The sequence below is a fragment of the Trachurus japonicus genome, chromosome 24 (genome assembly GCF_045865225.1).
Source record: "Trachurus japonicus isolate A0001 chromosome 24, Traja_1.0".
Taxonomy (NCBI): Eukaryota; Metazoa; Chordata; class Actinopteri; order Carangiformes; family Carangidae; genus Trachurus; species Trachurus japonicus.
The window spans coordinates 15,394,347-15,407,415 of NC_140930.1; the positions used below are offsets into that span (position 1 = coordinate 15,394,347).

General features: G+C 42.1%; 1 protein-coding gene across 6 annotated transcripts in view; it reads left to right on the top strand.

The window, feature by feature from the left end:
• The window catches only part of utrn (utrophin), a 172,271-nt gene extending 161,887 nt beyond the window's left edge, over positions 1-10,384 (top strand). For all 6 annotated transcript variants that reach the window (XM_085771343.1, XM_085771341.1, XM_085771344.1 and 3 more), the window contains 6 exons: positions 661-822; positions 1,898-2,135; positions 5,777-5,852; positions 6,113-6,196; positions 7,787-7,812; positions 8,991-10,384. In XM_085771343.1, coding sequence (XP_085627469.1) covers positions 661-822; positions 1,898-2,135; positions 5,777-5,852; positions 6,113-6,196; positions 7,787-7,812; positions 8,991-8,999 — 595 coding nt within the window. In that variant the 3' untranslated portion in view covers positions 9,000-10,384. The remainder of the gene's footprint in view (positions 1-660; positions 823-1,897; positions 2,136-5,776; positions 5,853-6,112; positions 6,197-7,786; positions 7,813-8,990) is intronic.
• The last annotated feature ends 2,685 nt before the right edge of the window (positions 10,385-13,069 follow it).

Consider the following 13,069-nt stretch of genomic DNA (forward strand, 5'->3'; position numbering starts at 1 on the left):
CCATCCTGTTTTTTTGTTTGTTTTTGTTTTTCCCCCCATGTGTAAGGTTTTCAGGATTTAGTCTTCAAGGCTCTGGTTGTGTTTAAGAATGACGGTGACAGCGGGGATTTTGCGAGACTTGCTAGCCTCCTTCAGATAACTTAGATAACACATAAAGAGACGGGCAGACACACATGAACAGAAACACAAGAGCAGACACCAGCGCCTCCCTTCCTCCCTCCACATCTTTCCATCTGTCTGCTCCTTCCACCATCCCACCGCCTTCCTCTTATTCCAGTTATCAGATGGTAAAGACTGACACATCTATGTTCCACCAGGGATTGTGGAGCTTATAACGTCACAGACCTACAATAGCTGAAGATCTTCTATATCGTGGCAGCTCGTGCAGTCTTTGTTTAGATTACAAGCTTGGAAGCTGCTGTTTTTGTTTGTGTTGCTGTCTTCTTTTTTCACATGTGCATTTGCTATAATCTTATGCTTTTTGATGTGCTGTGAACCTGGTTGATGCAAAAGATGACAATGGAAACCCTACTGTGGCGTCGGTTCATCTATTTTACAAGAAATAAGTGCTGAAATAAGACTAGGAAGCGAAGTGATGCAACAGGGACAAAGACGACTGGGTCCTCAGCGCTCACATAACTCTTGATTTCTTTCCCACAGGGACGACGAGCATGCCCTGATCCTGCAGTACTGTCAGACGCTGGGAGGGGAGGGCTCCCCGTGCAGTCAGCCTCAGAGTCCTGCTCAGATCCTCCAGGCCGTGGAGAGGGAGGAGCGAGGCGAGCTGGAGCGGATCATCGCTCGTCTGGAGGAGGAGCAGAGGTAGGGCATCAGACTGAGCTGGGCTGAGGCTTAGGAGACAGGGGAAAGAAGTTATGTTTGGACAACCTTCAAGATCAAGAGGAGATTATTAACACTGAGATTACTGAACTCATTTCTGCTGTACGGAAATGAAATGCTCTGGTTTTCTTTTTGTCATCACTTTTACTGTTTACTCCACAGTTTCCTGGTCTTATCTGAGTATTTTTGCACATTCTGTCACACTTCCCGTCTCGGAAACCAGGTTCTTTCCCCGGTTTGATTAGTAAATGGACATGGCTTAGAGACAGAGTCACTGTACAGTACGACGATCCATTGTTGCAGAGATGCTTTTGCACAGCCAGTGGCTGGACTGGAGTGATTTAACACTGATTATCCACATACACAGGCGCTCCGGGAGAGCGAGGGGGAGAGAGAGAGAGCGAGCTTTACTGCCAGGCTCATAAATGCCAACTTAAGTAAAGCACTGCAGCTTATGGTTCTGCACTGGGAGAGTGGGTGGGTGGGGGGTGGTGGGGGTGGGGGTTTGGCGAGGGGTCCCTTTGTGTTTGTGTATCCACTTCAAATGGGATTTTGCTGAGAAAGAAGAGGTAAACATGAGAGGGGTGTTTTTTTTTGTGGCACCCCACTGTTGGAGCTGTTTTGAGGAGGAAGCATTTGAAAGCTCTGTTTGAGGGTCCTTCAGGAATTGTAAAAAAAATAAACAAACAAAAAAAATAACAACAACAACACTGAATCACATATTTGTAATTATTATTTAATCATAGGAAAGAGAACATGAAAGAGAAATCCCATCAGGGCCGAGTGGTTGCATTATGCCCAGGCTCCTAGGAATCTAACACTGTCAAACTAATGTTACAAATGACTACAAAGTCCTTCTACTTAACAAGTATGCAAAATATGATATAAATATATTAATAAAATTGATAAAAAATGTATCTAATGAGCTGAATGTAAACAAAAATATACAGTGCATACATCTTTGTATAAAAATAAAACAAAATGATCACATACAGTATGTGGTGTATATGCATACCTGTGACACATATGTGTTATGCTACCACTCCTTATTACCCAGGACCCTGCAGAGGGAGTACGAGCAGCTGAAGGAGCAGCATGGCCAGCGAGGGGCCCCTGCTGGAAGCTCCTGGGAGTCCGAGAGCCAGTCCGGCCACCCAGACGAGGCCGATCTCCTAGCCGAAGCCAAGCTGCTACGACAACACAAAGGCCGCCTGGAGGCCCGGATGCACATCCTGGAGGAACACAACAAACAGCTGGAGTCTCAGCTCCACCGCCTCCGACAGCTACTGCACCAGGTGACATAACATTGATTTGTTGGACGGTTTTATCCCTGAGAAGCCACAGGTTGTTGCGGAGAGGGGGCACAGATAGATATACATAGACTCGTGTGTTGTCAAAATAGTCATTCCTCAGATAGAAAAAGGAAGCACTCTGGGTTGTTTCTTGGTGTTGTGCATTTCTCTTTGACAACTGCAAAGTGGGCTGGTTGGAACTGCTGCTGTGAAGAGGCCATTTGCAGAAAAAAATGTATGCAGTGTTGTTGCTCAAGAGAACATGAATAAGGACTTAAAACCTCAAGCGACATAATTGTAATACCACGATATAAAGGCTGGTTAGTGGCATTTGTCTGCTTTAAAAGGAGGTCTTCGTAAGTGAGTAACAACTAAAGTAAGCACACTTTGGCTAGATAGTCTCAAAGTTGCACCAATATCTGTCAAAAGCAGTATCAACACAAACAGTCACAAGTTGAGACGAGACAAAACAACAATGTAGCTGCAAATTAGCAGCAAAAAGGAGACTGAACGTTATTGCATAATGACAAGCTAACGTAGAATAACCCGTCTTTGTTGCAGGGTTTTTACGGGTGATTCACATCCACTTGCACTTTTGGATACATAAGTGAAAAATTAATTATTGTTTTCTTGTCGAACTACCATTTTGCAGCCTTTTAGCACAGCACTTATACAACTGTGACTTTGTAAGTTTATGTCTGCCATTTATTTTTGCCTTTTCTTTCAGTTCATTAGGCGTGTTGTTGAGGAGCAGCAGGGCAGTAATCACAGTTCACAGACTCGCAGTCGCACACAGCAGCTGGCAGAGCCGTTTCAGTGCAATTCATAGAATAAGTAAAAAAAAAAAAAAAGCCTAATTTAAAAAGTGAAACACTCACACAGGCCTCCAGTTAATTGAAAGGAATCATTCGCAGTCATTCAGATAAATCATTGACGTTAATACGTACTGGAGCATGTATTAATCCTCACCTCAACAACCACACAAGTCCATAGGCGAGACGTGCCAGCCCATCAGTTTTTATCTTTACTGTTTTGTGCCTTTGAACAATAACACCTTCTCATCAACGGTCAGATTAGATCCTAATCAAATCATTACCATTCCATGCAGGAGTCCTGCAGCCGTCTCCCGTCCCTCTATCAATAACTTCCAGATTTGTTTATGCGCAGCCTAATTGCTCATTGAGGTTGGACTGTTTGTGCCAAGTGAGAAATGCACAACCCTCAAGCCAAACAAACAGCAATCCTGACAAATCAGACTGAGCAAACACAGGGGCAGGTATTGGCTCTCTGGAAGCTGTGGAGCTGAAGGCACAGTAATAACTCACAACAAATATGGCCCAAGGAAGCCTGCTGATGTGACTCTGCAGATTTTTAATGGATGAAGATCAACATTTTGACAGGGGTGGGGGGTGAAGAAAAAGTTTTTGGTTCACCCAGTTCGGAGATGCTGCTGCTCTATTTTTAAACCGCAGATAACTGTACACATACTTATTTGTACAAACAGTATGTAATTCAATATTTTGGATAGTTACATAGTACAATTAGAAGTGCTTCTTTGTAAGTAAACATATTGAATCTTGAAAAATGAGAGTGCTCATTAGGCAACATAATGTTCCCTGTCGGTATTATACTGTCGTAAATTTTACTATTACGACTGATTTATTAACATTTAAGCACTAGCTGGCTCAAGTTCAATAAATTTAATTTCTTTTTATCCTGTCAGTGCAGATTAATATACGTGTAAATGTATAATAGATAAATCATAGGTGCTATTTATTATTTATATATGCAGTTTTAATCTGGAAAGTAACTAGCAACTGTTACACACACAAACACACATGAAATACAATCACAGAGTAAGTTAGTGTTAGGGTTAGATAACAGTACAAGTCTGTTGGTGTTAGATTACAATAAGCTGTCACCGTGTCTCTGTATATAAAATAATGCCTCCCTTTGTACATTATCTGTACCATATTGGTATTGAAACGTTTCTGCATCAGTGCCACCACATCTTGACGTAATGTGATTCTGATGCTAATACTGAAAGACAAAAAGTGCAAACATAATGGCATGCACGACTATCTGCACACCCACAAAACATCCCCACGCTAAATAAGAACTTCTGTTGGGTGACATTTGAGTCCCCGGCGTCCTCCTGACGATATGTCAACATGTCTTTCCATCAACAGCAGCATTACCGCCAAGCTGCAGAATAATAAACCCAGCAGACTTGATGGCACGCTTTAAATTCACACTCCTGAAGGCTGACCAAAAGCCCTGACCCGAGCTATTCTCAGACGAGCCTCAAGACACTGGCTGTGCTCTAGAGACGTTTCCAACGTGTTAGCCTTTACTAGCGCCGGGGGCACCAGGAGATGAAGAAGAAGAGGGGTGACGCGGGAGGGGAGTCAGGAAACATTGATTTGGTTTCTTTCAGCTGAAAAGCTAAAGGGGAGGAGGGAGGATGTGGTATTCTGCTGTAAATGTCACTGGAACTCAAGTATGTGATTCTGTGCATCAGAGCTACAGACCAACCGATCAGCTGTCCATGGTGTTTTAGCTACAAAAATCCTCATTTCAAATTGATTAAGTCGAGTTTAAGTGACAAAGTGTTCGGACAAATTACTGGTTTATTTAGACCCTTAACAGTGACTTGAATCTGAGATATTAATTTATTGTGCTTATTTATCTCAATAATAGAAACATGTGATTAGAATCTCTACTGTATGTACACATCTAAAAATCTTTTGCCTGAAACAGTCTTTTTTAGTGATGGTGAAAACATTCACTGAGTCCTCTAAGTCACTATAAGCTCAGTGGCTGATATCAAGAAGGGGCTGCAGAGCAGGGACATTGCACAGACAACAGGGGACAGCATTTCGAACAAGAGGAACAGTGATGCAATGTATTACAGGCAAGACCCTGTCAAGAAGCATCCTGAATATCAACAATGTTTTTTTGTTTTTTTATTTAGATTATTGTAGGTCATCTGTATTCACTCCCTGCTACTGTGCCGGCTGCATTGATGTCAGACACATCGGCCCCGGGAGAGATGGATTTTCAAATGAGAGGCTCAGCCACAGGTGTGAGGGCAGAAACCTGTGGAGAAAAAGACGAGACAAATATATGTCTTCTGTATCCAGGCAGAAACTTACATATTCCATTACGCAGTGTGCAGCATAGATTATCATAGACAAAGGAATATTTGCGGTTGTGTATTTGTGTCTCTTGGCTGCACATCACGACCTTCATTTTAATCTGTCATGATGGCGCTACAGGATTTTTCTCTCCACTGTCACACTCCCTAAGATCCCTCGGCTCAATTAGCTGAAACACTCAAAAAATCTATGAAAATGTCCTTTGAATGTGACGCGCACTGCAGCGTGTTTATTATTGTTTATGAGGAATGTTTTTGTACACATGACGACAGCCTCATTGTGCCGCCCTCTGGTATTCCCTGGTCTCCGCCTGCCGCAGTGAAGCACGGCTAATTTTGAAGTTGTCAAGCGGCAGCCAAGCAGAATAATTGTGTTATAATGATGGAGTTTTCTTTTTTTGTTTTCTTCCCTCTCCCTCTTTTTCCCTCCCCCTCTCTCTCTCTCTCTCTCTCTGTCATGCTCCCTCTCTGTCTCTCACCCTGTCAGCCGGATGTGGACTCAAGGGTAAACGGAGTGTCCTCTCCTGCCGCGCAAGATCGAGGGCCACTTAGCGAAAACTCAGGTGAGACATTTAAAAAGACTTGTATACTCAAGCTACCACTGATCTAGATATATGAAGGCCTGTCCCCTTGACTTCAATCACTATGGCAGAAGATACATTTTTCAACACTTATACATCAGGTACAATGAAAGTTTGAGCGTCACTCACACTCTTACTCTGCTAATGGAAAAGTGTTGCTCACTGTGATGCTGAACTGTGTCTGCGTGGCAACTAAAATTCAGCCTCTCTTTGCATATTTGTGTGTGTGTGTGTCTGTTCAGATGAGCTGCTGGACTCCCACAACAGCAGCTCTGACCTGGCAGATGTAATGGAGCAGATTAACAACTCCTTCCCTGCATGCAGTCGTAAGTTTCCCGCTCCTCCTCCTCCTCCTCCTCCTCCTCCTCCTCCTCCTCCTCTTCTTCTTCTTCCCCCCGCCGTGTCTCCCCAGCCTTTCTGAGGCCAGGTTTGTGTTTTGCCACAAGGTCGCTGGTCAGCAGAAAAATAGTGCATGCCATACTGTATAACTCTTCACGGCTCATCCCTCGCAGGGAAAAATTCATGAGTGTGAGCAAGGCCAGTTTGTATTCGAGTTTCTTTTGTGAAAAATTATTATGTTTCACTGAAATCAACCATACTGTAGTACAAAATATTAAAGGGATTCATCTACACCTTTTTTGGTCTATAAAAGACAAAAATAGATCACAAGCTCACAGTTTTTTCACCACATCTTTCAAATATACAAAGTGGGATATTTTTATCCCGACTAACAGAAACAGAAGATGTTTAGTTTACAACCATATGTCACAAAAAGAAGCAGCAAATCATCACAACTGAAAAGCTGGAAATGGAAAATGTTTGACACTTTAGAGTGAATGTCGCTGAGGCGATTAAGCAGTTATCAGAGTTGTTGCTAATGAATTTTCTGTTGATCAGCTACAGTAGTTTCACTAATTGTCTCAGCCCAACAGAACGGCTGTTTTAGGATTTAATCTTTGTTGCTGTTGTCTCAGCATTATCGCTGTAGCAGTACAACGTGGCAGAAATAAATGACATTGAATCAGAATGGAGAGAAACTGGTATTTTCCTGATACCATCAACATAATTTATAATTTAAGCGCGGTTCATCCTCCATCTTTTGATTGTTGTCTTCACTTCCTCCCACTATTGTCAAATCCTGTCCTCCCCCTCCTGTGTGACTGTCTCGCACACAACTGCTCTGCATCTTTTTTGCGCTTTTTTGTCATTATTACGTCAGCTTTGTTTGTGTGTTTGTTTGTGTGTGTGCTGTGAAGTGAAGTGCCATGTATAAATAATGGTAACTTGCGCAGCTGTGCACTCATCTGTAGTCATGAATTCAAAAGGTCTTGTCCTGTGTCTGGGTGCAGAGTGCTGTATAGCTTGTGCTGTGTGGTGTGGGCTGGCTGCTCTGCATTATGACTGTGGTTTTGAATCCAATGAAATGCTTTGTCAAACATAGATTTTAAACAACATCCTTGAGGGTTTTTCTTTTTCTTTTAAATTATCATTTCAATTTAGCATTTGATTTGATCAGGAAAAACCTTAGACCCTCATTACTCTTTATAACAGACTCTGAAAGAATACCCACCTCTGGAGGCTATAATCAAATACAAAAATAAATAAAAATCTTCAAAAAAGTGAGTGAGAGCTCGCTGGTTTAAGATTGCCTTTGAATTTTTTAGAGTTGAAACTCCTATGAGGGCTTTAGTTAAAAATCCATTCTAATCTGCCAGACGCACCAGCAAGAGCTATTAGCATTTGGTTACTGCACAGCTCCGAGGCACCGGGGGCCGAGCAGCGCAGAGCGGAGTGTGTGTGCAGGAATATGTGGGAGGGACCCAGAGGCTGATAATTTAATGTAGACTTATAAAACTGAGAACTGGGGAATTCAAGTGTTAAATGACTCAATTGTCTCTTTGTTTTTTCTCCCACAGCCTCAAGCCTCTCCTCAAGACCACAGGTAAGACGCAGCAGCACTTCACCACTTTTAGATATTTTTTGAATCGGACTGCGTATTTGCAGCCTCTGCAGAAGCTCCTGTGTCCGCTCCGTTGTGTGTCAGTTTTTCGGGGTCAGTATTTTAAGTCATTTATAAAGCCGTGAGAAGTTGGAGAGAGCAACACTTTAGAAGTAATTACAGCTTCTGCCACAGAAGTCCTCTCCTCTGTTGCCTTCACCTGCCTCATCCCTCCACATTTTGGTGGCCTGTGAGAAAGAGCCAGCTAATGGATCTCCAGGGAGCGCCATTAGCGGCTCCTCTCACTCCCCTGGTCCGAGGCCAAGGTGCATTTTGGGACAGAGTTGTTGTGAAAACCGTTGTCACTGACCTCTTCCCCCCTGTAATTATTTACCACACCCTGGAGCTGCTCTGCTCGCTCTGCTCCCCCTCTCTCACTGTGACTTTTTAAGCTGCTGTACTCGTCACACACGCCAACCAAACTTCCTGTTTGCTATGAATCCATGCGTGGTGGCTGTTAGATATAATTTCCCTTGTGTACTTTCTTCCCTACTCTCTTCTTTGAAGACCACTGCGCTTCGACTTATCGCTTTTACATTTTACACCTTTGAATTTAATGTGGGATCAGGTTGATACTGATACTGTATAACACCCATAATATGTAGTTTGAATCCAGTACATGCAGGAAATGAAGCGAACCACAGTCTTCTTTTGCTGATATTTAAGTCAGCCTTTTCATCTTTCCCTTTTCGCTCCGTCCTTGGCAAATGCTGTTCACAGTACACTCTCTGCTGATTTTCACACAAAGGCATGGGTGAATAGGTTCAAGTACCTAATTCCATTTCTAAGAAGACAGCTATGTTTTGTAAAATCTTTCCTGCATCATCCGCGCCCGCCTCCTCTCTTTCCTCCACACCGAGCTCCTAATGGACTGTAACTGGCTTGAGGGACTGCAGTCCATTTACCAGCTTTCAAACCCGATTACATTATTTGAACTTGTGATGTTTCCACACAGTGATGTCTTGATGAAGAGAAATGAGGCAGGTTCACCTGCTGCACCTTGAAATACTCTCACTGTGTCCACTTGAACCCAACCACACTGTACCTTATTCTTGAATTTGTTTTACTTTTGTCATGTGATCCAATTTGATTATTTCCTGTTTGTGCTGTCTGTTTTACAGGTGATGTGAGAACAGTCACCACACAGGATGGCGTGTGTGTGTGTGTGTGTGTGTGTGTTGGAAGAGACAGGACCATTCCCAAACAAACAAACAAACAAACCCCTAGACCCTCAATCCCAAAGACGCACAGGACCGGACAACTTAACTACTTTTGCCACCTTGTCTTGTACTATGCAAACTGTACATTTTATGAACTGTAGATTGTACCTGAACTTGGTTCAACATTTGTCAGTGATTTGTTTAGATATGCAGATGAGTATATGGACACGGGGCTTTGTATAGTTATACATGCTTTTTGATTTTCAGAGGGTGGTTTGGGATTTATGTTTTGTTTTTGTTAAGTTCTGCCTTCACTGGGAATCAAACTGTTAATTTCCTGTTTGTCATTCCACTGCTTTGAACCCTCCAGCCCCCAGTTGCTTTTGTCAATGGAAGTAGCCACAGATTATCCTCAGTATCTGGGAGCACGCACATTTCTTGAGTAATAACATTCAGTGGCTGAAAGGATCGTTTTGAAGACATGGACAGTCACAGGCGTATGTTTTGTTTGGAGGATCTATCTTGTAGCATGCTTGATGTCAAGTTCCCCTTTAAAGCATTGAATATGCCGGCAGACTTTGTGTCGACTGCGATTTGTTAATGTAAAGTTTACCCCTTCTGTGCCTATACAGTTAGTCATTCCACAAGTGGAAGACGAGAGTAGATGAATTAAAGTGGGACTGTGTATAAAGAGAGACGTTTTGGAAAATACAGATTTAAATCTAAAGTTGTTCTGAATCTGGGTTTGTAAGAGGCCTGCCATCATTATGTAGAATAGATTTTTTAAAAGATATATGTTCAGAAATCAGAGGAAAGCCATGATTGCCTTGCTACCTCAGACTCATAGACACAGTTTTGTTTTTGTGGTTCGTAAACTTGTTTAAAACAGTTGTGATCATTTACAGAACATGAACAACCTGGTTTAGCATTCGAAGCTTTAGCTTACTGTATTTGTGTACACTGCAACGAGGAGATACCAAGTAAAAAAAAAAGAAGTTATTATTACTGTACCACAATGGGTGTGTGGCCTGCTGAAGCTGGCCACCCGTGACGAAGAGTATTACTTTATCTGTTGTTGGTTTTTCCACTGGCCTTCTAGCACTGGTCCCTCACTGCGTTGTGTTGTTGTGCTATATGCTATCCTGTAAAACTTGTGAGACTGAACAACACTACTATAACCTCCTCTGACTGTAGACTGATGACAATGTTGGTGATAATTTTAATGATTACAATCATGATGAACCGTACCATGGCAGAACTGTGTCGCTTCTCCTGAGGTATGTAAAATAGATTGACCACACTACGTGTAATATGGCTATGTTGTTTTATTCTAAATAAAATTTTTATAACAAGTACGCTTTTCCCCTTGGCTTTTTTACTTACTGCCTGCTCTGTTTATTGCCTTGTTAGGACTGTTATGGTTGATCAACCCTGTAAATATTTAAAGGTGATATATTTGAATCACTTAAGGGAATTTCAGACCCGCTGATTAGAAATTCATCCCACTACTTTTAAATGTTTCATATGCAGGACTTGCTCCCTGAATTTAAAGCCATCGCATACACCCACTCCTGGTTTGAGCTGTATAGAACTCATTATTGCCAATTCCTCAGTGTCATCCATCCAGGACCTTAGCTTTGCTATTTATCAAGGAATTGATCACATGGTGTGAGGTTACGTCATTATTACGTGTTTGCGATGAACATGATGGGATGTACTGAACTCCAAATGAATGATGAAAGGCAATTAGCCTTTTCACTCTTTGCTCCAGCCCTCCAAACACCTTAAAACAAACTTTTTTAATTTCAGCAGTGTTACTCACTTGTAGCCACATTCATTAATTATTCTTAAAGATTGTGTGATGTTCCATTAGAGACATTTACCTTGGTCTTGCTTGGCTGTCCTTTCGCCTGTTGGTGGTTATAAATCAAACCTGACTGCTCCTCCCTAATCCTACACTACTCTCTTTCATTCTCTCTTCATCACAAAATGTCATCATCATTTTGAAACTTTTCCTCTCTACAACGGTTCATTAGAAAAGCGATCGCTGACATATTAGTCCCCAGATCCGTTTCAATCATCTTTTGTTGTGGCACCTGTGCAAATTCAACACAAAGTAACTCAAGGAGACGACTTCTCCATGCTAGATAAGTTTTCTCTTAATAGCATTCCCTATCATGCATGGTCCAGCCGCTCCATAACACACTTCAATAATGCAATGGTAGCCAAGCGTTAGTGCACCCTAATTGGATCTGGGGCTACTGTACCTATTCCAACTCCTTATAGACAGTGTGCTCACATCCTCTGGGCTCCCTGAGGTGCTTTAATTAGTTTACTACTCCAACCTCTGTAATCCGCTGCAAGAATCAGCTTGTTTGTAAAAAGGCAAAGAAGTTTTGTAAGTAACAAACTAGCATACCCAAGGGAGAGGTGCTTCTTATTCCTTACTGGGTCCCATCCCAGAAAGTAGTGTATTGTTTTTGTTATTAATATTAATGAGACAATTAGGCTAAATGTGATGGCGGATTTGGTTTAATTACTTAACAATCCTGTGTTCTCATGTGAAACTTGGTCAAAACAAGATTGCACTGCGTTATCAGCAATCTTTCCAAAGTATTTTAATCCTGCTCAGAGGCAGCTCTATGTGACTTAGCACATTATTAGACTGTCAAGCTCCAGTGAAGTGCAGTCTGTTTGCTAGACTGAGTAAAGATTAGCATAAAGCAAGGCAACAAAAACACAACGCATATAGAGGATATTTTAATAATCATAGACTATAGAAACAATTTTAGTAAAATATTCCTGCCCATCCAAATGGCGGTCAAAAGTCACACTTAGCTACAGCACACTGCCGCCAAGGAACTGGTTGGAACTGATAAATGTTTGCTGACTTGTTGGGAAACTGAACCTTGGGGACACTACTCAGCAGCATCCTGCTAGATGTCCTCAGTCTTAATCAGACAGCAAGACAGCAAATACCTGACTCTGTATAGCAATTCAACAGCAAAATGAAACAACATAGTTGAATAAACACTGTTTTAAAAATGATTTCAATAAAAATAAGAATCAGGATTACATTATTGATCCCCAAGGAACAATTCTTTTGTTACAGAGCTCCCAATAAAAATGGAAATATGAAATTAAATATACATAGGAGTTTGAGGAGCGGACGACGACACAGAAATGGGTAAGGGACTGTTCGTTATTTATCATCAGTGCCACCGGAGGGATTCACAGGACTTTTTTTTTTTTTTTACATGACCCCCCTGTCGGAGTCAGTAAATTTTAACATGACCCTGCATTAAGCCTTATCAAAAGATACATGACCCCCCCCCCCCAGCCATCAAGTACGTGACATCGCATCACGTAGCGCGTGACACTACATTATTTCATTTTGACAACCATGTGTGCTACTGCAACACCTTCTCATCAATCCATGCCATTTATCAGCTGTTATTAAAACCCAACTCATCAATAACAGAATCGCGATTTTGGACCAGCCCACATTACACAACAAGCCATTAACAATTAATCCACACTCAAACCGAAGCAACAATAATGTGAACCATACTCAACAACAACGTATTATTACAAGGTTTACGACAGATATGACAGACAACTGTGTGTGTGTGTGTGTGTGTGTGTGTGTGTGTGTGTGTTGTGTGTGTGTGTGTGTGTGTGTGTGTGTGTGTGTGTGTGTGTGTGTGTGTGCGTGTGTGTGTGTGCGTGTGTGTGTAAGAAAGAGAGGGAAAGAGAGAGAGAAGTAGATAAAACCAGCTAGCTGTTAGCTACCGTAGCTCAGGCGTCGGTCTCCCGTCAGGTAAAAGCTGCCGTTTATTCCTCAAATGAAGCTCATTAAGTTGTTGATCCTCTCCGGTACAGTTATCCATCACTGCAGTTGAATTAGCCGCTAAACTGCTGGACGCTAAAACCGAGGGGGCGTCTGTTTGTTTACAATTCACAAAAGCAACGTGAACGTACGTGCTGCTCAGACTATGTAGAGTTACGCAATGAGGCAGGCAGGCAGCGTAACCTCTGTA